This window comes from Chiloscyllium plagiosum, chromosome 9 (genome assembly GCF_004010195.1).
Source record: "Chiloscyllium plagiosum isolate BGI_BamShark_2017 chromosome 9, ASM401019v2, whole genome shotgun sequence".
In the NCBI taxonomy this organism is placed as follows: domain Eukaryota; kingdom Metazoa; phylum Chordata; class Chondrichthyes; order Orectolobiformes; family Hemiscylliidae; genus Chiloscyllium; species Chiloscyllium plagiosum.
Window position 1 is genome coordinate 102,165,945 of NC_057718.1, and position 27,956 is coordinate 102,193,900.

Below are 27,956 nucleotides of genomic sequence, written 5' to 3' on the forward strand. Positions count from 1 at the left end.
TGTGTGTGTGTGTGAGAGAGAGAGAGTGAGAATGCCCAACCTAGCATAGCCTGATGGAAGTCCTGGGTGTATGATGGGTAAAAGATTTGTCCAGGACTTTTTTCCATAACAATTGATATTCATTGTGTTAAGCCAAAGCATTGATTGCCGATGCTGTCTTGACTTAAATATCATTTCAAATCCCAGCTTGTGAGGAGTGACTAACGATAAGGTTTAGCTTCAACATGCTTACACTGCACAGAAAGCTTGGACAGTTACTGAACGCTGATCCCCCTCGCTATGACCAACATGTTTTAAAATCTTGTTATTTGTTAGTCCCGTCTAACACTTCACTGTTAAAGCTGCTTCATGGCACTTTGCAACACACAGTCAATCCACACACAGACAAGCCGCAAACAACACTGGACGATACAGCAGAATTAAAGTTTCCCTAAATATCAGTCACCTTCCTTCTCTTCACACTAAAAATCAATTCACAATAGTCGCACCAACCATTAGTGTGGAAACTGAGAACATAAAAGAGAAAAGTGGTTTTGACTTTCCCAACCACAGCTGACGCATGTCACATAATTTATAGACTGAAGCACAGACTCAAGGTTAGTGGGGGAACATGTAAACCACTTGCTCCATGTTTACTGAGCCCCAGTGAACCGAGGCTGCTCAGACAGAACCAAATATATAGATTTCCTCACAGTGCAAAGGAAATAACTGGTAAGATCCACAAAACAGTTTGGTTTTGAATGGATGAGGAATGACTACAACTGTGAGGTGAACACACATCAACGCTGGGACAATCAGTACTGAAGTGCTAATGAATTATTTATTCATAGTTTTTATAATCCTGACATCTCCTAAAAACATCTTCACACACTCCGCTGCAGACGATGGGGGTCGATGTCACGGAGGACCTCAAGGAGGTGAAGAGCCAGCAAGCCTCGCTCTTTGCCTCGGAGGCCTCCAAGATAATCTTCCGGTCCAGGGTCCGCTCGGTGGAGCAGGACGAGACGTGTTCACGTTTCTTCTTCCAGAAGCTCCACAAAGAGAGCTCCGTGCTCAGCAGCCTGAAGGAAGAAGATGGCTCGATAATGTCATCTCAGGCTGACGTCATGAGGATCAGTAAATCCTTCTATGCCAGTGTGTATGACGCGAAGCCGACCGACAGCGCGGCCTCCCAGTCGTTCCTGTCCTCTATCACGGAGGTCTTAGGACGACAGAACACGGGAGAGGCTGGACCAACCGCTATCTCTGGATGAGCTGACCAAGGCCCTCGAGTCCTTCGAAAAGAATAAAACTCCCGGAAGCGACGGCTTACCAGTCGAGCTCTATTCCGCTCTGTGGGACTTGATTGGCCAGGACCTGCTGGAGGTGTATGTCAGTATGCTTCGGGCAGGTACCATGAGTGAATCCATGAGGAAAGGCATCATCACCCTAGTCTACAAGCGGAAGGGGGAGAGGGAGGCACTCAAAAATTGGAGACGAATCTCACTGTTGAATGCGGATTACAAAATTCTGTCAAAGGTTATCGCCAACCGGGTCAGGTCTGCTCTAGGGTCGGTGATTCACCCTGACCAAACCTGTGCTGTTGCCGGGCAGGAAGATCGCTGACAGTCTCGCACTTCTTAGGGATACGATCGCCTACGTGCAGGACAGAGGGTTGGACACCTGCCTCATCAGCCTGGACCAGGTGAAAGCCTTTGACAGGATATCACGCACATATATGAAAGATATCCTCTCCAAAATGGGCTTTGGGGAGGGAATCTGCAATTGGATCAGACTGTTCTACACCAACATTGTCAGTGCAGTCTCAATCAATGGGTGGGAATCAGATAGCTTCCCAGTCAGATCTGGAGTCAGGCAGGGCTGCCCTCTCTCTCCTGCCTTGTTTGTGTGCTGCATAGAGCCATTTGCCGAGTCCATCAGGAAGGATGCGAGCCTGAGAGGGGTGACTATTCCTGGCAGCGGGGGCCTGCAGGTTAAGGCCTCCCTGTACATGGATGACGTCGCCGTTTTCTGTTTGGATTCGCTGTCCGTGCACAGACTCATGTGCATATGTGACCAGTTCGAACGGGCCAAGGGAGCCAAGGTAAACCGAGGCAAGAGCGAGGCCATGCTCTTTGGGAACTGGGCCGACCAGTCCTCGATCCCCTTCACCGTCAGGACAGACCACCTGAAGGTGCTGGGTATTTGGTTCGGGGGGGCTGGAGCGTGTGCCAAGTCTTGGGAGGACCGTATCAGCAAAGTGAGGCAGAAACTGGGCAGATGGAAACTACGGTCGCTCTCCATCGCGGGTTAAAACCTGGTCATCAGGTGTGAGGCACTGTCATTGTTGTTATACGTGGCACAGGTCTGGCCTATTCCCAGAACCTGTGCCGCTGCAGTCACCTGGGACTCCTTCCAATTTATATGGAGATCAAAGATGGACCGGGTCCAAAGGGATTCGATGTATAAAGCTCTGGGGAACGGGGGAAAAAATACACCCAATGCCACCCTCACCCTGATGGCCACCTTTGTGTGTGGCTGCATCAAGCTGTGCATGGATCCCCGGTACGCAAACACCAAGTGTCACTACATACTGAGTGTCACCTGTTCCGGTGTTGCGAAGGATGGGCCTGGCCTCGCTGCTGCGGAACACTCCGAGTAGTGGGACCGTTCCGTATCACCTGTCCTTCGTGGAGAAGTTTATGAAGAAAAACACCTTTGACCACAAGTCCATCAGGAAGTGGTCAGCACGTAGTGTCCTTGAGACCCTTCGGGAAAAGGAGAGGGCGGATCCTATCGAGCGGTTCCCTGAGCAGACTGTCAAAGCCATTTGGCAGAATGCCTCATCGCCAGAACTTTCCAACAAGCAACAAGTCATGGCTTGGCTGGTGGTGAGAAGGGCTCTGCCTGTGAGATCCTTTATGCACGCCCGGACTCAGCCGCACCGCCGCTGCCCTCGAAGCGGCTGCGGGAGAGGGACGAGACTGTCACACACCTCCTTCTGGAATGTGCCTACGCAGAGGAAGTCTGGAGAGGAATGCAGTGGTGTTTGTCAAGGTTCGTCCCGAGCAGTGCCGTGACGCAGGACTCCGTGCTCTACGGTCTGTTCCCTGGGGCGCACACTGAGACGAACATCAACTGTGCCTGGAGGATCATCAACTCGGTGAAGGACGCTCTTTGGGCGCTCCGAAACCTGCTGATCTTCCAGCTCAAGGAGTTGACTCCGACTGAGTGTTGCAGACTGGCACATTCCAAGGTCCAGGACTACGTGTTGAGGGACACGCTGAAGCTTGGGTCAGCTGCTGCCAAGACACGATGGGGAAAGACCACCGTGTAACATCTGCCTGCCGAAGAAGAATAGGGGGCCCACCCAGTCATTTGGGCTCTGCTGACGCCTCAGCAGAAGAGCTGGATAATAAATGTACAGACTTGTATATAGGAAAATTAAATTTCGATGTCTGTATGTGAAGCAATGTAACGTGTGCACAAGAATGGCATGACCAATTTTAAAGAGATCCAAATAATTTTATGAATAAAGTATATTTTTGAAATAAAAAAGATCGTCACACCCCTATTCAATATTCGCTAAAGGTCAGTGATGGGAAATTTGCAAATAATTCATCTCATTGAACAGAAAATGTTCACAGTGACCAATCAATCTGTTATGAGGAATCAAGTCAGAAAAGTGTTGACTTCAAGGAATACTTCGACCAGATATGACCCAATCCCTATTTTAATTTCATATTACTCGTCTACATTGTGTTTATATCATAAATTAAACTCAGTACATACAGGAGACATTTCATTGTAGTCATTACATGTACCGCAGGCCAGCTACTAAGAGGTCATAGAGTCACAGAGATGTACAACACAGAAATAGACCCTTTGGTCCAACTCGTCCATGCTGACCAGATATCCTAAATTAATCTATGCCTATTTGCCAGCACTTGGCCCATATCCGTCTAAACCCTTCCTATTCATGTCCCCATCCAAATGCTGTAATTGTAACAGCCTCCAACACTTCCTCTGGCAGCTCATTTCATACGCACACCACTCTCTGTGTAAAAAATGTGCCTCTTAGGTTCCTTTTAAATCCTTCCCCTCTCACTCTGAACCTATGCCCTCTAGTTTTTGACTCCTCTACCATGGAGAAAAGAGACCTTGACTATTCAGCCCTAACCATACCGCTCATGATTTTCCTGTGATGCAGTGGGATGCTTCCCCGTCTCTGATTCAGAAACTCTCAGTTCTTGTCCCACTCCAGGAGCCAAGGAAAGTGTGTTTGAATTGAGGCCAAGTGGTTTGATAATCAAACTGTAAATCCTTCCTCAGGTGAGTTAATTTAATTTGGAAGTTCCAGACCAGAAGTGTTTGCTTAGAACCCCGAGGTTTAGTTGAAATCTGACAAGGTTTGAATCTGAGAAAGTCTAAGCTCGTTTGTGTGAATACTCAAGAAAGAGGCTATCAGATTCTCAAGACTGGGAATTAAGTCACAGTTAAGTCAAACCTAATACAGAAGGGAATCTGCTGGTGTTAATGTAATGTTGTTAGGAGAGGAGTCTGATCAGCTGACGTGATTACTGGACAAGTCAAATCTCAGATGAAATCTGGTTTTGATGGATTTTTTTTACAATAGGGTGGACTTTCATGGAAACACAAACACACAATGCTGCAGATTTGGATTTAATAATGCAACATAAGCTTATTACAAAAAAGAAATAAAGATAGGATAGAATAAACCAAACTATTTATATATAACACAATTTTAAAGATTTAAAAACACACAGTAAAGTACAATATTCCATCTATCCCATCAATAAAAAGAACACAGGACACTGCAATCCTTTTTAGGCAAAAATAAACCTGACCATTCTGTGAACCTTTTCAATGAGGAAAGGGGAATGGAGACCACTGATTCCTCTTGCATTCCACATAGCAATGAGCCCACCAATCAGAGTCTACCTGTCTGATCTGAGTTTGATCTGTGAACTGAGATTGACAGTTAACAGTTCCTGCTGCATCTCTATTCCATTTCGACCTAACTCCCCAGCACCCTCTTCACATCCTGTATAAATTGGTGTTCCCTTTCTCACTCTGGCTTCCTTGTGTCCCAGTTCTGGTGGGTGCAAGAAATCCAATATTGCTTTTGTGTCTCATTAGAACTATGTTTAAGTTGGCAAGTTGATTTTAAGTACTCTGTTGTTTCAATTTCTTGGCTTTGACACAATGAAGCCTGTTAACACTACATGGGGAACCATTTAGCATGCACTCACTAGTCTGTCAGTATAGAGCACCCCGCCAGATATACAGGGCACACAGCAGCAAGTGGTGAGCTTGGCAGATAACCTTTATTGAACTAAGTACCAAAGTTGTGAGCGAGTTCTAATCTTGTATATATTAACTTATGTGTGATTTATGTGACAGTTTCAAATCACCCCACTGTTTCATTGCAAGCATGGCAGAACGTGTTGATTAATTCACTTTGACAGAACAAATGCCTGAATACCTCTCTTAAAATGATACTTTTACACAAACAGGTTAAGTTTTAATGATGTTATCCTGCACAGTTGAACTATCAAACAAAATTCTTTGATTTTACTGCCAAGACAGTTTCAAGGACATCAATCTAGAAAGTGCTTTATGATTCGGAGATCGATAAATATAGAAAATAGGTGGAGGAGTAATCAATTTGGCCATAAATGGAAAGGCAGCCAATATTATCAAAGACCCATTGCACACCGGTAGTGCTCTCCTGCAACCTCTTCCACCAGGAAGACAGTACAAAAGCTTGAACACACACACTAGCTTCTTCCCTGATGAATGGACTCATTAACTTCAAATAATGCTGAACTTGTCAACGTTGACAAGCACATGTCCTCTGCAATGTAACCGAGATGCCTTACTCTGTCCAAGTTCATTTTCACCTTATGATCTCTATGTCTTTGCTTACTATGATCTGCCTGTGCTGCCTTCAAACAAAGCTTTCACTGTATTTAGGTACACATGACCACAAATCAAATCAATCAATCGATCAATCTTTAAGCCTGCACCACCATTCAATATGATCATGGCTGATCAGGCAATCTCAGTATTCCCATTTTCACTTTCTCTCCATATCCCTTAATCCCTTTAGCCAAAAAGGCTACGTCCCACGCCCTCTTGAACATTACTAACAAACTGGCCCCAAAATCTTTCTGTGGGAGAGAATTCCACAGGTTTACAACTCTGAGTGAAGAAATTTCTCATCATCTCAGTCCTGATGACTTACCCATTATACTTAGACTTCCCTAACATCGGAAACATTCTTCCTGCATCTAGCCTGTCTAGTCCCATTAGGATTTTATGTGCAGTATTTTGCCCCGGAACACATTAAATGGTTTGGAAATGAGTTGTTCTCCTCCTCTATGCATGTTTGTCTATTCTTTATCACGATGGTACGGGCCACCACCAAGCTGGTCGAAGTGTGAGAGATCCTTCCTCCCAAAGCCTTTAAGATCCAATTGCTGTAGGTGCTTTGTGACAAGATTTTATTTGGAAGATTCTTTGGTACTGAGCGAGCCCTTGCATTGCCCTACCATCGTTGGTAAAACAAAATCAGGTCTCACTCACATTTTTCACAAACCTAGAGATTTAGCTTCTCAACTCTGTTTTCAGGTTCATAAACTAAATGTCCCCAAATAGAATCACACAATGTACAGCTTGGAAACAGACCCTTCGGTCCAATCCTCCATGCCGACCAGATATCCCAACCTAATCTAGTCCCATTTGCCAGCACCCGACCCATATCCCTCCAAACCCTTCCTGTTCATATACCCATCCAGATGCCTTTTAAATGTTGCAATTGTACCAGCCTCCACCACTTCGTCTGGCAGCTCATTCCAAACACACCACCACCCTCTGTGTGAAAACATTGTCCCTCAGGTCCCTTTTAAATCTTTCCCTTCTCACCTTAAATCTATGCCGTCTGGATTTTGACACCCCCACCCTGGGGAAAGGACCTTGACCTTCACCCTATCCATGCCCCTCATGACTTGAAAAATTTCTGTAAGGTCACCCCTCAGCCTCTGACAGTCCTGTGAAAGCAGCCCCAGCCTATTCAGCCTCTCCCTGTAGCTCAAACCCTCCAACCCCGGCAACATCCTTGTAAATCCTTTCTGAACCCTTTCAAGTTTCACCACATCTTTCCTACAGCAAGGAGACCAGAATTGAATGCAGTATTCCAAAAATGGTCTAACCAATGACAGAGAGCAGCAGAAAACCCCTAGAAATGATGTTTGTCTCATACGTTGGAACAAGTAAAGGCTTTTTCAATCAAAAAGCAGGAAGTATCTCGAGAGACAGAAATTTATAGCACAGAAGAACACCTTTTGAATCCACATTAGCTGAACCACTGTCATGTCACATTTAAAGAGTTATAATCATACCTTGTTAGATTTCTCAGCTCCTCAGCAGTTAGAGGAGGAGATTTATCGTGAGTGTGAGGATGTGGTTTCATCTCCGGGCAGACAATCTTCACCTTTGGCTGTAACAAGAGAGAGCAGGAGTTCTCATGGTTGAGCATACCAAGTTAGACAGATCCTTTGGCCTGGAGACCATCTCTAAGACCCAGATTACATGGTTAATATCAAAGTGACAGAACTTGGAGTTAACCTTAAAATAATTGTCCCGGAACAATCTAGAACTCACTATGACCTCAGCATCTCCTTTATGGATGCCATTTGAATCCGGTGCCTCATGAATCTCCAGACATCGAGCAGCAGTAATGTCAGTGAGCAAAACAGCCAATCACATCAAAGGATTCTCACAGTCAGCAAACAATTGCACTGCCTACACTTTTCAATATCATTTTCAAGAAACAATTGGGACATACTACTTTGACAAAAGAATAAGGGACAAGTTGAAGGATCAGAAGTAAACATTAAAAATAAGTTTAATGTTTATCATGCAGTGATAATGTTTATCACTGAATTATCATGCACTCGACAGCCACAGACTTTATTTTACTTTTTCCAGCCAAGGATAATTAAAAGCTATCAATCACAGGGAGGGAGCACCTCACTGAACACACACACACACAATCTCTAACCGCACTGGACATCCTTTTATTCCCAGGACTTTCGAAAGTTCAAATTCCACTCTCCCTGTCCCCGTTACATTATTCAACAATAACATACAATGTTTCCTAAATCCAACCCTCTCTGAATCACACAGCCATGGGTTTTGACCGGTCTTTGAATGAATTCCAGTCAGAAGATGCATCTGTTGTGGTCCTGAACCATCTGAGATGTCTTGGGTAGATTCACTGACACCAATCTTCCTCATTCTTATTTGTCTAAGTTACTGAAACCAAATGGGAAAGGAAGCCTGCACTTAGGTCTTAGGCAAAAGAGAAGTGCAGTCCTAATAAACAGAGTAAGTTTATTAGATAGTATTTTATAGCTGGATACATTAGATTAGATTAGATTACATTACAGTGTGGAAACAGGCCCTTTGACTCAACAAGTCCACACCGACCTGCCGAAGCGTAACCCACCCATACCCCTACATTTACCCCTTACCTAACACTACGGGCAATTTAGCATGGCCAAATTCCGGGTCTCTGGCGCTGTGAGGTAGCAGTGCTAACCACTGTGCCACCGTGCCGCCCACTAATATCTGAGTTACTTAATAGTCTTATGTGGAACCTCAAGCCAGACTTAACATTACTCTTTAGCTGAATAGAATGTAGCACCAATAACTTCATATAAAAGCTGGTTAGCTTCTCCTTTATAAATTGCTGGTTAGGCCTCTATCACACTTGTATTTCCCAAATTTAGGCACTACATTTTCACAGAATCCCTACAGTGTGGAAGCAGGCCATTTGGCCCACTGTGTCCACACTGACCCTCTCCCTTACCCTATTCCCATGAGTAATCCACCTAGCCTGCACATCCCTGGACACTATGGGGCAATTTAGCACAGCCAATGCAACTAACCTGCACATCTTTGAACTGTGGGAGGAAACTGTGGGACCATCAGGAGGAACCCCATGCTGACAAGGAAAGAATGTGCAAACTCAACACAGACAGTCACCCGAGGTTGGAATCAAACCTGGGACCCTAGTGCCATGAGGCAGCAGCGCTAATCTCTGAGCCTCCGATAAGATGCTAAAACCTCTCAGTAGGACCAAAGATGGATCCCATTGACAATCACTCTTGGAAGAACCTTGAGGGTGGGTGTTAACCCTCTGTCCACCTTCCCAATGCCTCTCTGTCCACCCTCCCAATGCATCTCTGTCCACCCTCCCAATGCCTCTCTGTCCACCCTCCCAATGCATCTCTGTCCACCCTCCCAATGCCTCTCTGTCCGCTCTCCCAATGCATCTCTGTCCACCCTCCCAATGCATCTCTGTCCACCCTCCCAATGCCTTGACTTCAACTGAGGCACCATGCCATTCAGACTTCAGGAACTTTGTCGAGACCGTAGATGGAGAGTGTGGAGGAGGCTGAGCACAACAGTCCCACAGACAAGGGACTTCAGTTCCATGGGGCCTTGGAGATATTGTTCTCCAAGGTAAATAAGGGAGAGGTAACTTGGTGTCCAAAACCCTGGTGTGTTTTCACATGGCAAACAAGGTGGATGTGCACCCAGTGGCAGGAGTGTCAGTAACCAGAGGGACTGAAGTTGAAGAGAATTGGCAGTAGAACCAGAGGTGAAATAAGGATAATTCATTTTAAATGTGATAATCCGGAAGGTGCTGCCTGAAATAGTGATGGAAGCTGACCCAATAACAACTCTCAAAATCCTTCATAAATCCTTCAAGGGGAGAAACCAACAGAGCAGTGAGCAAAAGGTTGGGGCTAGTAAGGTAGGTCTTTCAATGATCCATCATAGGCACTATGGGCTGAATGGCCTCAAGCTGCTACATCATTCTATGAAGGCTCTACTACATCCAGGAGCACATGTGATAAACCAATAATGACTCAAAAGACAGTACAGTGCACGAAAACTGTAAAGGACAGTGAAGGGGATGTAGCTATCGTAATATTTCAGACAGACAGTGAGATTGTGTAGGACAGCTGATTATTAGACAACCCTGTTAGGCACACCTTTTCACAGGTGTCTGCAGTGCAGTGTGCACCAAGAAGACTGACAAAAACTGAGCCAGTTTCTAACAGATACAGAAATAATTTGCATGCAACAAAAATCTGACATATAACTCTGCCCTTTGCTCAGGTGCTGAAATTACTTTTTAATTTAGATGCGTAACTCATAATTCTCTGCTTGTAGTGCATGACAGCTGTTATGACCACTGAGCCATCGATTTTTCTTCCAACGAGTCTATAAATAACAAGCAGGACTCGACTGCATTGAGGAAGCTGGGCTTACAGCCAGAATTCTGATGTTGGGAGGTTCTGAGGAATGTCCTGAATGGAGAATCAGGCTCAAGGGGCCGAATGGCCTACTCCAGTTCCTATTTCTTATGGCCTGGATCCTGCCTGGTCAGGGAAGTGACACATTAGGCTGCACACGTCCATGCAGATTAGCAGGGAGTTAAGCAATAAATCACATGAACAACACTTGCATAAGAGTTAGCTGTGTCGTGACACAACCTGATGTATCCACTCCCCTCTTTTAAAATCCCCTCAGTCAGTCACTACAAAAATCATTAATTCTTTGCAACACATAATTCTAATGCACTTCAGTTAAAACAGTCACTCGATCAAAATTAAGAAGCCAATTGCAAGGTTTTCTTGAGTGTAAGAAAGAGGAATTTTATTACCTACTCACTCTGAGGAAAAACAATTTCACATATGTTTCCTAAACTTGCCTCAATTTATTGCTGGCTGATTGCTGCAGCCATTTTCTGTCCATTTTCCTTCCCTGATAAACCCATGGCAGCTGTAAGATCTCAGGTATTAGAATAAGATCATTTTATACATTACTGATCCCCTGGCCAAACTTTCACAGTAATTGGCAATTAACCAGAGAGGACAAAGTTAAAAATCATACAATACCAGGTTATAGTCCAACAGGTTTAATTGTGACAACCAACTAATAAAGGAGCATCACTCCGAAAGCTAGTGCTTCCAATTAAACCTGTTGGACTATAACCTGGTGTTGTGTGATTTTTAACTTTGTACACCCCAGCCCAACACCGGCATCTCCAAATCGTAACCAGAGAGGAGGGGAGGATAATTTTGTTTTATCTAGTACAGCGAGTTGGGACACTGAAGCAGAATCAAGAATAACTTTCAAAAGGGATAAACACTTGCAGCAGGAACACGGGCTGGAGTGTGGGGGAAGGGTGGGGGTGTGTGGAATATTCAACAAATTTAACAAAGAGACAGGATGGGTGAAAGGGCACTTATTGATCTTTTGCAATTGATTATTCTATGATTGTAGGAAGAGAGGTAAAGGATGTATAATTATTTTAAACTAATATTCACCAGGAAGAGTCCCAGAAAAGGATATTCACCGCAAAATTGGTTACTAGCTTCCTTGAACACAGACCCAGCCAAGAAGACTACAATCACTCTGTGCTCTAGCTTCCTGAATGGTAAATAAGAAGACAGGAACATTAGGGTTAAGGCTAAATTTAGCAGGAGGTGACAGCACTGGCACTAGCAATCCAGTGATGATACAGCTGAATATAGCTAATGCACTGGGGGCACAGGTTTGTATGCCATCTTGGCACATGATACAACTTGAATTCAATGAATAAATCTGGAATTAAAAGTCTGGCGGTAGCCATTAAACCTGTGTCAAATCTTTAAAACAGATCATTTGCTTCACTCATGTCCTTTCAGGAAGGAAATCTGCCTTCCTTACCTGATCTTACTTACCGACATGGGACTCTAGGTCCACAGCAATGGGGTTTGCTCTTAAATGCCCCTGAAATGGCCCCTGCGACACACAGAGGCAACTGGGGATGAGCAACAAGTCACATAAAAAATAAAGGGAAAAAAATTCTTCAGGTTTCCGATATTGACAGCAGGATCAGAGAACCCACTTTGTTTTCCAAGAACCAACTTGGCATGTGGCTGGCACAGTGATTAGCACTGTTGCTTCACAGCACCAGGGACCTGGGTTCGATTCCTGCCTCAGGCAACTGTCTGTGTGGAGTTTGTACATTCTCCCCATGTCTGTGTGGGTTTCCTCTGGGTGCTCTGGTTTCCTCTCAGAGTTCAAGGATGCGCAGGTTAGGGTGGATTGGCCATGTTAAACTGTCCAGGGATGTGTAGGTTGAGTGTTTTAGCCATGGGGAGTCTTGGGAGATGGTCTGGGTGGGATGCTGTTCAGAGGGTTGGTGTGGATTTGATGGGCCAAATGACCTTGTTTCCACACTGCGGAAATTCTTTAAAGTCTATTTTTTTTAAAAAATCAAGGATGAGCATCATCAGGCTATGTGATCAGGAAGACAAATTTACATCGCTCATGTTACAATCGCCTTCAATATAGAAGATTAAAGGTTGGCCCAGAGGTAAAGAGTTAAGTGTCAATTTTCTAATATGTAAATACATCAGTAATGATAACAGAGATCACATGGCAGTAGACTTCAGGGAGAGTTGATTTGATGAACAGCCTTGTCCTATGATTAACAGTGAATACAATTATACTGGGCTCAGGAACAGGAGGAAGCCATTCAGCCCTTTCAGCCTGTTTTCTCCTGATTGATCTGGTTGTTGTCACAATCCCACTTTTATTGCCTATGCTCCCATAATCCTTGTCTCTCTAGTTGATCAAAAACTGTACCAAGCTCAGCCTTAAACAAATTAAATGACCCAGCTTCCACTGTCTCCTGAGAAAGAAAATACACTACACTCATGGCCTTCTAGGAGAAAAACATTATCTTCATCTCTGTCATGAAGAGGACTTCTTACTTATAAACCGTGTTCCCTCATTCTCATCTTCCCTACAGGGGAAATATCCTCCCAGCTTCCACCCTATCGAGACTCCTCGGGACCTTATACGCATCAATAAGGAGATCTCTTGCTCTTCTCAACTCCAGAGGCTACATCCCCAGCCTGTCCAGTCTTTCCTCTTTAGGTAAAGGCTTCATCATGGGAATGAATTGAAGGAAGCTTCTGTCAAACTGCTTCTGAAGCAATTCCATCCTCTTTCAACTGAGGAGACTAAAATTGTAAAGAGTGCTCCAGCTGTGAGCTCTTACTCAGAACTTTAAATGAGAAGTTAATCCTAGCGACAGCTTAGATTGTAACAATAGCTTCAGATCCTACCAAGGAGAAAACCTCTTGAAAAACCCATAACTGATGAAACTGACGGGTTTAGGATCATCAGAATGGGATGGGATAATCAAGAGAAATTATTTCTTGTGGTAGGGTGATCTAGAATCCAGAATCTTTTCATGGAGCAGGACTTCTCACCAACGAGAATGGAACTCTCAAACTCTCCATGCTACAGAGCTGGGACATCCATTCAGCCCCACCCATTCTACTATCCCATTATCTTGTAGCTGATCCATGCCTCAGCTTCAGTTTGTTCATCCTGGCCAAACAAACACCAGCTCAGTTTTGGCATTTAGTCAAACCCCAATGAAGATAGTGTTTTTTACAGAATACAGGTGGAAGCAGGCCATTCGGCCCATTGAGTCCACACTGACCCTCCGAAGAGCATTCCACCCTATCCCATAACCTCACATTTCTCATGGTTAACCCACCTAGTCTGCACACTATAGTCAATTTCCCAAGGCCAATTCACCTAACCTGCACATCTTTGGACTGTGGGAGGAAACCAGAGCACCCAGAGGAAACCCACACAGACAGGGGGAGAACGTGCAAACTCCACACAAACCTTCAACTCATTTACAAAGGTGTCTGGATATCCATCTGAAATCCAGCAGGGAAGGCTCAAGAATGAGATTGTGCTGGTGGGTGGTTTGTTTCTAATGGATATGATGGGGGGGGGGCAGAGTGGCCTCCTTCTGTGGCTGTAGGTTTTCCTACATTTTCCTAAAACTCTGAAAAGGGCAAGTGCAAGGATGTGGGGAGACAGTAGGAAAGGGGCGTACTTTGGATTGCTCTTCAGGAGGGCCAGCACTAACATGATGCATGGAATGGCCTCTTTCTGTGCCACAGTGTATCAATAATTCTATTCCATTATGTACCGTCTACAGAATTCACTGCAGTAATTCACCAAAGATTCTCAGATGGCACCTTCCAAAATCCACAACCACTTCCACCTGAAAGGATAAGGGCAGCAGATCCAAGGGAACACCACCCCGTGCAAGTTCTCCTCCAAGCCACTCACCATCCTGACTTGGAAATATATCGCCATTCCTTCAGTGTTGCTGGGTCAAAATCCTGGAATTCTCTCCCTGAGGGCATTGTGGGTCTACCAACCGCACATGGTTCAAGATGGCAGCTCACCCCCACCATCTTAAAGGCCAACTAGGGACAGGGCAATAAATGCTGGGCCCAGCCAGTGGCACCCACATCCCATGAGTGAATTATTTTTTAAAATACTATTATTCTATCCTCCTAATTTAGCCTTTTCAGACCTAGTCACATTCTGCAAGATACCTAGCGCCCCCTCAGAGGGCAACATTGCATTCCTGAGGTCACACCCAGAGAATCCCTAGAGACTGAGCTCTCTGCTAAAAACCAGGGGAGAGTCTGGATGTGAATCAGAAGGGAAAGGCTTTTAACGCTGCTTCCATTTAACCAATCGGTGAACTGATGAAGCAGGTGGAAGTGCTGTTGTTATTTCCATGTTGTCAAGTTCCATTTGTGGACCCATCAATCGATGTGAAGATGCCGCTATTGATTGGGTGAGCATAACTTTGTTTCCATTTCTTGCATTTAACAAGGGGAAAAAAAATCAATAGATACATGCATGGTTCCCTTCAGTTGGTTTCCCGTGAGTAATTTTGAAAGAGACTCCGATAAAGCCATTTCCAAACCAGCACTAGCGTCCCCACACTGTCATTGAAACCCCCGCAGCGTCCTTTTGCAAGCTGCAAAGACTAGCGACAGGTAAAAGGGGAGGCATACATATCCTCGGCTTTCTGAGCAATGTCAATAACGTCTGCAGAAAAACACAGGCAGGCCCCTAATATTCTCAGAGACAGCAGCTGAAGCTCTTTGGCGTGCAGGTGAGTAGAGGACACACAGCTGACTCTTTACTGTAAGCTTTGATGTAATGGGAGTCAGCAACCAGTGCAGTCAATGTCAATGAGAGCCTCACGTTTGGAGCAGCTCCTTGCTAGAGAATCTCAGCTGGTAAGATAAGGTATGGTAGGAATGTACAGAGATGTGAGGAGCTCTTTCAATGACACAGGACTAATGGACAGAATGGCGTCCCATGCAGTAATATTAGCGAAATACTGCAGATGCTGGAAATCCAAAATTCAAACAGAAAATGTTGGCAAAACTCAGCAGTGTTGTGGAGACAGATGCAGAGTAAATGATCTGTCATTTTTCAGAGGGTCTTTTTCAGTGCTTGTTAGTGTTTGAAGGGTAGTTTTATATGGGCCCTCCTGTCACTTAGTCAAATTCAAGCTTCGCATCGGTGCGACTTGTTGGTGCGTTGGCGATAGAGTGCAGAACCAATCGGCAGAGGCGAGATATCAAACAAACCGGGTGCACAAGATGAACCAAATGGCCTCTCATGCAGCAACAATTCTGAGATTCTATCTTTCGTTTTCTCTGCAGATGCTGCTCCAGCTGCTGAGGGTCCCTTGCATTTTCTGTTTTGGATCCCTCTGTGCTGTATCAGTCTCGGACTGCTAACGCACTCTCAGTTAGCTCAGTTGGCTGGATGGCTGGTTTATAATGCAGAGTGATACCAACAGCCTGGGTTCCATTCCTACACTGGCTGAGGTGACCGTGAAGGGCTCTCCTTCTCAATCTCACCCCATCTCCTGAGACGTAGTGAGCCTCTAGTTAAACTCACCATCAGTCCTCTCTCTCAAACATTTATTCATTTTGTGGGAGTTGCTGGCTGGGTCCAGCATTTATTGCCCGTCCCTAGTTGCTCCTTGAGAAGGTGGGAGTGAGCTGCCTTCTTGAACTGCTGCAGTCCATGTGCTGTGGGTTGACCCACAATGTCCCTTAGGCAGGGAGTCCCAGAATTATGACCCAGCGACACTGAAGAAATGGCGATATATTTCAAAATCAGGCTGGTGAGTGGCTCGGAGGGGAAGTTGCAGGGGGTGGTGTTCCCATGTATCTGCTGCCCTTGTCATTCTAGATGGAAGTGGTCGTGGTAGAGAGAGTGGCTTTACATCTTTACACTTTATTCAAACATGGATTGCTTTCTACATGTCTCTGTAGATCTCTAATCCATGTGGTGACTGAGCAGGAATCCCAGAGAGGCGAAGAAGGTGGGTAAAGCTAGATTCTGAGGAAGGGTCACTGGACTCAAAACATTAACTCTGATTTCTCTCCATGGATGCTGCTGGACCTGGACCTGCTGAGCTTTTCCAGCAGTTCCTGTTTTGGCCAGACTCTGGATGGCTCACTCCGAGAAGTGTAAACATAGACAGCAAACATTTGGCACTTTCAGCATGTTTGAGCACAGCTAAACACTTCAAGTCACATTGATCCCCTCCAACACGTGAGGTGAATATTAGCCAAAGTACAGAAGTGGCCTAATTACAGAGATGGCCTGACAAGAGCAATTAATGTGACCTGTTTGGTTGGGTGAATTTTCTGTACCTGAGTGTATCTTACAAACATCAGTCACGTTGTTGATGCAGTGAAGAGGGATGTTTGCAGAGTGCAGTCACAAAACAACGCAGCAACAAGACAAACACTCAAGGGATCAAATCACTGACAGCTTCTGAGTTTATAACTTGTGAACAGTCAGCGATATCTCGATGCTCAGATACGCTCAACAACGAGTCCCCTCAGGTGTCGTTTCCACAATCACCCAGCAGCAATAATCATTTATTTGTTGATAATTACCCTGAACATTCGAGCTAGGTTTGTTTTTAATCAAAATGCTATCGTGCATTTGGCAGTGCCCATTGCAAGGACGAATCTGGAAATTCAAACTGGCCTGAGTTCTGTCGTTACTCATTGCCCTGGAGAGGTGTTTTACAAGCACGCTCAATGACCAGAAAGCTCACCTTGACCAGTGCACCCTTGAAGCCCGGCTGACAGTCCATAATTCGCAGCATCTCAATTCTTTTCTAGGAGAAAATGGACAGAATTTCATAACAAAATGCAGAAACAATGAGGTGATTTAGAAAATAAGACTTAGGAGCAGGAAGAGGTCATTCAGCCCCTTCAGCATGCTCTGCCATTCCATACCATCATGGCTGATCTCATCTCGGCCACAACCCCACTTTCCTGCCCGCTCTCCACCCGTTACAATTAAAAATCTGTCTATGCTCTCCTTAAATTTACTCAATGTCACCAGTTTCTATCGCACTCTGGGGAAGTGAATTCCACAGATTCACAACCCTATGAGAGAAATAATTCCTCCTCCTCTCTGTTTTAAATTGAGTCAGTGAGATGTACAACACTGAAACAGACACTTCATTCCAACTCGTCCTCGCCGACCAGATATCCTAACCTAATCTAGTCCCATCTGCCAGCATTTGGCCCATATCCCTGTAAACCCTTTCTATTCAAACACCTATCCAGATGCTTTTTAAATGTCATAATTGTACCAGCCTCCACCACTCCCTCTGGCAGCTAATTCTATACACGCACCATCCTCTGCATGAAAAAGTTGCCCTTTAGGTCCCTTTTATATCTTTCCCCTCTCACCCTATGCCCTCTAGCTCTGGACTCCCCTACCCTGGGGAAAAAAACCTTGTCTATTTACCCTATCCATGCCCCTCATGATTTTATAAACCTCTATAAAGTCACCCCTCAGCCTCCGACGCTCCAGGGAAAACAGCCCCAACCTATCCAGCCTCTCCCTATAGCTCAAACCCTCCAATCCTGGCAACATCCTTGTAAATCTTTTCTGAACCCTTTCAAGTTTTACAACAACCTTCCGATAGGAAGAAGACCAGAACTGCACACAATATTCCAAAAGTGGTCTAACCAATGTCCTGTACAGCAGTCCCTTATCCTCAAACCATAACCTCTCATTCTAGATTGTCCCAAATGAGGAAGCATTCTCTTTATTTTGTCAATCCTGTTTTACATCCCTCAATTGGATTTCCTCTCATTCTGTTAAACTCCAGATAGTATCATCCTAAACTCATCAATTTCTCTTCATAAGACAAACCCTTCACTTCTGGAATCAATTTAGTGAATATTTTCTGATCTTCTTCCAATACAATTACATCCATCCTCATGTGAAAGGACCATAAACTGGACACAATACTCCACATGCGGTCTCACTCATGCCTTGTACATTTTCCTACTTTTATACTCAATTCTTTTAGCAATAAATGTCAAAAATCCATTTGCCTTCCTTATTACCTGCTGTACCTACTAACTAGCTTTCTGAGATTCATGCCCAAGGACACCCAGATCCCTCTGCACCGAAGCACTCTGAAGTTTCTCTCCATTTAGAAAATAAGTTGCCTTTCCTATTCCTCCAACCAAAATGTGTATAACTTCGCATTTGTTCATGACCCTGCTCCCAAAATATAAGAAATATGGTAAATGAGCTTGTGGTGTAGATTGAAATTGTTGGGTATGAGGTGGTGGGCATCAGTGTGATGTGGCTGCAGGGATCAGGATTGGGGGTGGAATATTCAATGATGTACATCTTATTGAAAAGATAGGCAGGTGGGCTGAGGGGTGGGGTTGTCTTATTAGTAAGAAATTAAGTTAAGTCAATACTAAGAAACAAAGTAGGGTCAGATGGTGTAGAATCTGTGTGGGTAGAATTGAGGAACCACAAAAGGTGAAAAAAAATTGTTGGAGTCATGTACAGGTCTCCAAACATTAGTCAGGAGCTGGGGCGCAAGATACACCAGGAGATAGAAAAGATGTGTAGGAAAGGCAAAGTTACAGTGATCATGGGGGACTTCAACATGCAGGCGGACTGGGAAAATCAGGTTGTTACTGGATTGCAAGAAAAAGAATTTGTGGAATGTCTATGAGATGGCTTTTTGGAACAGGTTGTGGAGGAGCCCAGAAGGGAACAGGCAATACTGGATTTAGTGTTGTGCAATGAGGCAGATTTGATAAGGGAGTTTAAGGTGAAGGAACCCTTAGGAAGCAGTGATCATAATATGATTGAATTTACTCTGCAGGTTGAGAGGGAGAAGATAGAATCAGAGATAACGATATTACAGCCTATTAAAGGCAACTACAGAGGCATGAGGGAGGAGCTGAATGGGAGAGGAGCTCAGCAGGAAAGACAGTGGAACAGCAATGGCAGGAGTTTCTGGGAGTAACTGAGGAGGTATAGTAAGGATGCATCCCGAGGGAAAAGAAGCATGGTACAGGGAGGATGAGGGAACCGTGGCTGACGAGGGAAGTCAGGGACAACATAAAAGCAAAAGGGAAAGCACATAATGTGGCTAAGGGCAGTGGGAAACTAGACAACTGGGAAGCGACAAAGACCAACAATGGGCAACAAAAATAGAAATAAGGAGGGAGAAGATTAAATATGAGGGTGAGCTAACCAGTAATATAAAGGAAGACTGTAAGAGTTTCTTTAGATATATAAACAGCAAAAGTGAGGCAAAAGTGGGCCACTGGAAAATGACATGAGAGAGGTAGTAGTGGGGAACTAGGAAATGGCTGAGGAACTGAATAATTACTTTGCATCAGTGTTCATGGTGGGAGACACGAATAATATCCCAAAAATTCAAGAGAGTGGGGAGATAGAGCTGAGTATGGTGACCATCACCAAGGAGAAGGTGTTAGAAAAACTGCATGGCCTGAAGGTGGATAAATCACTGGGACCAGATGGACTACACCCCAGAGTTCAAAGGGAGATAACTGAAGAGATAGTGGAGGTGTTAGTGGTGATCTTTCAGGATCCCTAAAATTAGGGAGGGTCCCAGAGGACTGGAAAATCACTAATGTGACACATCTGTTTAAAAAGGGATTAAGGTGAAAGATGGAAAATTACAGACTGATTTGCTGACACTTGGTCATGGGTAAGATCCTGGAATCCATTGTGAAGGATGAGATTTCTGAATACTTGAAAATGTATGATAAAATAGGGCAAAGTCAGCATGGTTACATCAAGGGGAGGTCATGCCTGACAAACCTTTGAAGAAGTAACAGGCTGATTAAATCAAAGAGAGCCAATGGGTGTTATCTATCTGGACTTCAAGAAGGCCTTTGACCAGGTGCCGCACAGGAGGGTACTGAGTAAGATAAGGGCCCATGGTGCTAGAGGCAATATGCTAGCATGGATAGAAGCTTGGCTGCTTGGCGGAAAGCAGAGATTGGGGATGAAAGGGTCCTTCTCAGCATAGCAGCCGTGTTCCATAAGGCTCAGTGTTGGGATCACAACTTTTCACTTTATATATTAACGATCTAGATGAAGGAATTGAGGGCATTCTGGCTAAGTTTGCAGATGGTACAAAGATAGATTAGATTAGATCCCCTACAGTGTGGAAACTGGCCTTTCGGCCCAACAAGTCCACACCGAACCTCTGAAGAGTACCCCACCCAGACCCATTTCCCTATGACTGATGTACCTAACACTATGGACAATTTAGCATGGTCAATTCAGCTAACCTGTACATCTTTGGATTGTGGGAGGAAACCCACGCAGACACAGGGAGAATGTGCAAACTCCACACAGCCAGTCACCCAAAGCTAGAATTGAACCCATGTCCCTAGCGCTGTGAGGCAGCAGTGCTAACCACTGAGCCACCGTGAACTTCCCAGGCATGCTAAGATCTGCAACACTCTTATAAAAAGCTAACAGCTGTATTTTAGTAAATTATGTTGAGAAATATTTCTTTGTCAAGTCAATCAGGTCTGTCAATCGCTACAAATGAACTGATCTTCTTAAATCATCCATCATGTATTTAAAATTTGAAAAAATACTTTTCCACTGAACGTTTGACCTTATTCATTCCTGCTTTTCTGACAGTAATGACTTATGCTTGTTTATGGATTAGGTCTGAATCTCTCATATTAATTAAAGGGAATAATTTCATATTAGCCAAGATAATGTATACTGCATATTTCATACATGGTTACTGAAAGGTGAACTAGAGCATATTCCAACTGCCTAATAAGGCAATACATTCAAATATAATGTCCCCAAATTCTGCCCTCGTCATGATTGGCTAATGCAACAACTGGTGTCTTGAGTTGAGACACCTGGAGGTTCACATAAACAAAAGTGGCACAAGTCAACAGAGCTACTGATAAATTGGAAGGATCCCGTATAATCTAGTACCAGAGGTGAACAGCACAAAAACAAGCAAGTTATGCCAATCCTGTATAAATTAGAGAGTTTTGGTCTCAGCTAAAGCGTTGTTCTGATACTTCAGAAAGAATGTCAAGGGTTTGGAGGGTACAGAGATTTACCAGATCAGTACCAGAGTTAAGGGAATTTGGTTACATGAAGAAATTGGAGAAGCCAGAGTTCTCCTTAAAGTAAAATGACACCAAAGGGTGATTTAACAGTTGAAGTGTTTTGAAAAGTAGATAAGCAGAGACAACATCACATGGATCACTGAGTTTCTTCCCTAACTCTCTCGGCCTCTCTGTCCTCCTCAAAGAAGCTCTTTAAAACTGACCTCTTAGATCCAGGCGATAGTCACCTGCCCTGTTAGCTCCACATGTGGCTCAGGGTGAAATTGCCTTTGATTCCCACAAGCTCTGCTTTTATCACGCTCGAGGTGATATGCAAATACAGTGTGTTGTTGTGCTGATAGGATCAGTTGCAACTAGGACAGTCACACGGCAAAGTGGAAACATGAAATCAGCAGAAACTCAGTGCCACAGGTGAGAGAAATTGACCCAGAAAAAAATCCGATGTTTCATGTCAACTGACCTCCCCTTGAGATTTGCAGTAATATCCCACTGACTTCCATTATTCAGAGACATCAAGCAAGGTTTGGAATGCAGAGAATTGATGGGCGACCCCAGAGCGTAAGGGTTTAATGTGGGTCAGCCTTCAGAGAATCAGGAATCTTTCTAAACTGGGAGAACCTATATAGTATTTTTATAAATCAAGTCTTGGCCATTCTTCGGCAGCTTATCACATCCACAACCCTAAAGTGAACAGCCAATGGGGTAAAACTCAGAATGCACAGCGAAATGACCATGGACCTTGTCAATTATGGAACAGACTTACCCCGACATCGGACACTGAGTCAACCCACCACAAGATATTGGAGCAGTAGAGTCCAACAGCCCAGAGACAGAGGCCCTTCAGCCCAAACTGGTCCATACTGACCAAAATGTTTCTCCATGCTAACCCCATTTCCCTGCACTTGGATCATATCCTATCATTCCTGAAGAAGGGCTTATGCCCGAAACGTCAATTCTCCTGTTCCCTGGATGCTGCCTGACCTGCTGCGCTTTTCCAGCAACACATTTTCAGCCCATATCCTACTAACCTTTACCTATCCATGTATTTGCCCAAATGCCTTTTAAACGTTATAAACGTACCCGCCTCAACCACTTCCATTGGCAGCTCGTTCCATATGCGTACCAACCTCTGTGTAAAAAAGTTGCCCCTCTGGTTCCCTTTTATTCTTTCCCCTCTAACCTTAAACTGATGCCCTCCACTCCTCGATTCCCCAACCCTGGGGAAAAGACAGAGTGCATTCACCCGATGCACTCAGTTATGGACCAGGTCAGAACCCCTCAAAACTCCAAAAAGGTAATCCTGGCCCTAACCTTGCTCGTTGTTTTAAGCAGGTGAACAGTGGATATTCCAGGAGAGAATCAGCTGGTCAATCTACTTAGGTTTAAATAAACCAGAGTTTATTTGCAAGATTACCGAATTAAACAAAAACAGGAGAGAGCAGAATACAGAATAACCTAACCTCTCTGAAAACCCAGCAGATCATCCGAACTTAATGATGCTGTTCCAAATACTTGCACTAATCCCCATAAACACCCATTGGTATGAAAGGTAAAATGAAACCCAGGGTCTTAGAGGAGAGAAGCCGGAAAGACAGAGGACCAGCCTAGACCTGTTTCTTTGGGTCCAGCAGCTTTTTCAACACTACTGATCTAATACCAAACTAAACCAGAGAGAAGCTGACCTGGTAAAACCGGCCGCTCCTCCTTCATTGTTTTTTTTTTAACTTGAAAGCCTTTAGCCTGAGGCAGTATCTGTTATCTATTATTAAACTGGCCCTAAAACCTTAGACTTTTCAGAGTCTACGTCTTTTAGAACCTCTCTGAAACTAAAACCAAGGACACCATAACCTTGTTCAAGAAGCAGCATCATCACAAACCAAGCACCTCCACTCCAAGGCCCTGCCTTTCACCATGAAACTCCTGCCTTGATTTGACTTTCCAAAATGCAAGACCTTACACTTATCGATATTAAACTCCATTTGTGATTTGGAGGAGCCGGTGTTGGACTGGGGTGTACAAAGTTAAAAATCACACCACACCAGGTTATAGTCCAACAGGTTTAATTGGAAGCACTAGCTTTCGGAGCATTGCTCCTTCATTTGTTAAAGTTCACTTGAGAATGTAACTTGAAGAAAGTTCTGGGATTTACATGTGAAAAAACTGAAACCAACATGGTCATTCTAAAAGATGAGAGACTTAACAAACAATCCAGGTCTTTTTCAATATATAATTTCAGTCACATCACACTATAAACATTTGCTATAAATTCTGTGTCCTACAATCGTATACTCCACAACCACCTGATGAAGGAGCAGCGCTCCGAAAGCTAGTGCTTTCAAATAAACCTGTTGGACTATAACCCAGTGTTGTGTGATTTTTAACTTCAAACTCCATTTGTCATTTCTCAGCTCACTCCCCAGCTGATCAAGGTCCTGCTGCGATTTCTGAGAACCTTCCTTGCTGCCTACAAGACCTCCTATTTTAGTGTCATCTGCAAACTTACTAATCATGCCTTGTACATTCAGCCCATTCAATGGAACCCTGGCTGGTCTGATAATCCTCAAATCCACTTTCTTGCCTCTTTCCCATGACCCTGAGTCTCTTCCTGGTTAAAAATCTGTCAGTCTCAGACTTGAATGTACTTAATGATACATTCTTAACAGCCCTCTGTGGTAGAGAATTACACAGATTCACTCCCCTCTGAGAGTAGAAATTCCCCCTCATCTCTGTCGTCAATGGGTGACCCCTTATTCTGAGTTGATGCCCTATGGTCCTGGACTACCCCCTGGACAAAAGTGAAACAACAGGCAGCACGGTGGCACAGTGGTTAGCACGGCTGCCTCACAGCGCCAGCAACCCGGGTTCAATTCCTGCCTCAGGCGACTGACTGTGTGGAGTTTGCACATTCTCCCAGTGTCTGCGTGGGTTTCCACCAGGTGCTCCGGTTTCCTCCCATAGTCCAAAAATGTGCAGTTTAGGTGGATTGGTCATGCTAAATTGCCTGTAGTGTTAGGTGCAGGGGTAAATGTAGGGGAATAGGTCTGGGTGGGTTGTGCTTTGGCGGGTCGGTGTGGACTTGTTGGGCCGAAGGGCCTGTTTCCACAGTGCAAGTAATCTAATCTAACCTCTCCGTACCTTCTGTACAGCTAATGCTACGATACAGTGTCATTCAGCCCATTAAATCTGGGCTGGCCCCTTGTTCCATTCCCCTTTCCAGTCACCATCGCCTTCCATAATGCTTCCCCTTTGAGTATTTCTGTTACTGTCTTTTGAAGGTTCCTGTCCATTCTGCTCCCTCACCCCTGCCCATTTAGGCAAGACATTACAACACACTGACTAAATATTACCCTCCGTGGGTCACCCCTGTTGTTCTGGGACAGTCAACCTGACCCTTTGACCTGCGATATATTTCATCCTGAAGGTCCTGCTTTCCTGTCGATTTAAGACTCTTTACATGAAACTCAGAGGGTTCCAATCCCACTCCCGAGACCCAACACCACGGCACCTACACTGAGAGAGTGCTGCACTGTCAGAAATACTGTCCTTCTGTTAAGGGGACGTTAAACTGAGGGGGCAGGGGGAAATATCCCGAGGTGGCCTCTGCGTGGAAGGGGAATTTGGCCAGACTCCTGACTGATCTTGATTCCTTAGCTGAAATCTTGAGTGAAGCTGATTGAGCCACGGTAACTCAGTGGTTAGCACTGTTGCCTCATAGCACCATGAACCCAGGTTCGATTCCAGCCTTGGGTGACTGTCTGTGTGGAGTTTGCACATACTCCCCGTGTATGCGTGGGTTTCCTCCGGGTGCTCCGGTTTCCTCCCACAGTCCAAAGATGTGCAGGTCAGGTGTATTGGCCGTAGTGTTCAAGGGTGTGTGGGTTAGGTGCATTAGTCAGGGGAAGTGTAGAATCATAGATAGGGGGAATGGATCTGAGTGGATTAATCTTCAGAGTGTTGGTGTTGACTTGTTGGGCTAAATGGCCTGTTTCCACACTGTAGGGATTCTGTGGGTCACTATCAGGTTGTTGACTTTGGGGTCTTGCTGTGCACATGCATCGGCAGCCTCACAGCAGTGAGTTCATTTGTTCATTTGAAAGAACACTTCATTTGTGAGACACAACCTGAGATTGTAAAGAAGTGTAATGGAAATACAATGTTTTGTCAACTGTCTACAGGAAGGACATTCCCAATGACTGGGGAGTCTAGAACCAGGGGTCCCACTCTGGGGTCGGCCACTTCGGACTGAGATGAGAAATCTGAGAAATGTCTTCACCCAGAGAGCGGGGAGCCTGTGGAATTCTCTGCCACAGAAAGCCGTTGAGGCAAGAGCATTGAGTGTTTCCAAGAATGAGTTAGATGTAGTTTGTCGGTTCTTTTGATCGATCAAGGAAGGTGCAGTCTCCACCCAGTGGCTGAAACCAGTTACAGCAGCAAAGCCTGGCTGGACTGAGACATTGAGCAGGACATTGCTTTGCCATGGAGCTGGGCTCCACTGGGGATTGTGGGATCCACTGGGGATTGTGGGATCCACTGGGGATTGTGGGATCCAGCCAGGATTACCCTGAGGACTTCAACATGGATAAGGAATAAGGATACTGCTGCATTTATCAGAGCTGCTGTCAGTAATTCCCCACCACATGGGGCAGTCCATCAGTTTTGCCTTTACCCCACCTCATTTCAAATTGATGCTCTCAGCTGAACGATGCGTCAGGAACGTGCTGGGGTCCTCCTGAGAGGGCAGGCGGGGCCGCAGTGGTGGAATGACGGCGCTGACAGTGCAGCACTCCCTCCACGTGGCCCCAAAGTGTCTCCTCCGCGCTCACACCCCACTCCATGTCCCCGTCTGGGGGTTCACCCTGGGATCCTCGATGTACCAAGTGGAGGGTGGGGCCGCTATCCGAGGCACCGTGAGTGGGCACCGATTTGATCTGGGGGAACACTTTTGGGCCTTTTATCTGAGGAAAGGTGGACTGACATTGGAGGTAGTCTGGAGAAGGTTCAATCAGCTGATCCCGGGATGGAGGGACTATCTGATGAGGAGATTGGCCCCGTATCCACTGGGAATATAGAACAATGAGAGGCGATGTTATTGAAACATACAATATTCTTAGGAAGGTTGACAGGGTAGATACAGAAAGATTGGTTGCCCTGGTGGGAGAGTCCAAAACCACAGGGCATCATCTCAGAGTAAGGAGTCATCCAGCGAAGACAGGAATGAGGAGGAATTTCTTCTCTCAGAGGGGAGTGAGACTGGAATTCTTTACTGCAGAGGCTGGGTATATTCAAGACTGAGAGAGAGAGAGAGACAGACTTCTATTCAGTAAGGGGAAACAAGGCTATGGGGATCCAGGCAGGAAAGTGGAGTTGAGGGTGATCAGATCAGCCAAGATCTCATTGAATGGGGGAACATGCTTGATGGGCTGAATGGCCTACTCCTGCTCCAATGTCTAATGGTCTTAGCTGGGGGTAGCCTCCCCCTCCCTCTCTTGATCTTGATGATGCCCCACAGGGGTCAGGGTCCCCACCCCCAAACACAGTGAGAGACTGGTCTAAACACACTCCAGTCATCTCCTTTCAGGCTGACCCCGGGTATTCCGAGGGGTTTCGGTCATTTCACTGCCTCGGACATCCGGCCCCTGTCTCTGAACAGGGTCAGTGGTTGGAGTGGAAGGAAGCGGCCAGAGTGGGGACACCAGTGACCAGTGGTCGGAGTGGGCACAGGGACATCATTGACCAGCAGCCGGAGCGGGGACAGGGTCAGCAGTGACCAATGGCCGGAGGGAGGACAGGGACAGCAGTGACCAGCGGCCGGAGTGGGGACAGGGACAGGGTCAGCAGTGACCAGTGGCTGGAGTGGGGACAGGGGCAGCAGTGACCAATGGCTGGAGTGGGAGCAGGGAAGCAGTGACCAATGGCTGGAGTGGGAGCAGGGAAGCAGTGACCAGTGGCCGGAGTGGGAACAGGGGCAGCAGTGACCAGTGGCCGGAGCGGGGACAGGGTCAGCAGTGACCAATGGCCAGAGTGGGAGCAGGGAAGCAGTGACCAATGGCCGGAGTGGGAGCAGGCACAGAAGTGACCAGTGGCCGGAGCGGGGACAGGGACAGCAGTGACCAGCGGCCAGAGGGGAGACAGAGTCAGCAGTGACCAGCAGCCGGAGTGGGGACAGGGTCAGCAGTGACCAATGGCCGGAGTGGGAGCAGGGTCAGCAGTGACCAGCGTCTGGAGCAGGGAAAGGGACAGGGACAGCAGTGACCAGCGGCCGGAGTGGGGACAGGGACAGCAGTGACCAGTGGCCGGAGTGGGGAGAGGGACAGCAGTGACCAGTGGCCAGAGTGGGGACTGGGACAGGGACAGCAGTGACCAGCGGCCGGAGCGGGGACAGGGACAGCAGTGACCAGCGGCCGGAATGGGGACAGGGACAGGGACAGCAGTGACCAGTGGCCGGAGCGGGGACACGGACACCAGTGACCAGCGGCCGGAGCGGGGACAGGGACAGCAGTGACCAGCGGCCGGAGTGGGGACATGGACAGCAGTGACCAGTGGCCGGAGTGGGGA

At 45.8% G+C, this 27,956-nt stretch overlaps 1 protein-coding gene across 3 annotated transcripts in view; it reads right to left on the reverse strand.

Moving 5' to 3' along the window:
* The window catches only part of LOC122553107, a 141,649-nt gene that overhangs the window by 103,919 nt on the left and 9,774 nt on the right, over positions 1–27,956 (reverse strand). For all 3 annotated transcript variants that reach the window (XM_043696654.1, XM_043696653.1, XM_043696655.1), the window contains exons 4-5: positions 17,051–17,113; positions 7,404–7,501 (exon numbers count right to left, since the gene is read on the reverse strand). In XM_043696654.1, the coding sequence (XP_043552589.1) occupies positions 7,404–7,501; positions 17,051–17,113 (161 nt within the window). The remainder of the gene's footprint in view (positions 1–7,403; positions 7,502–17,050; positions 17,114–27,956) is intronic.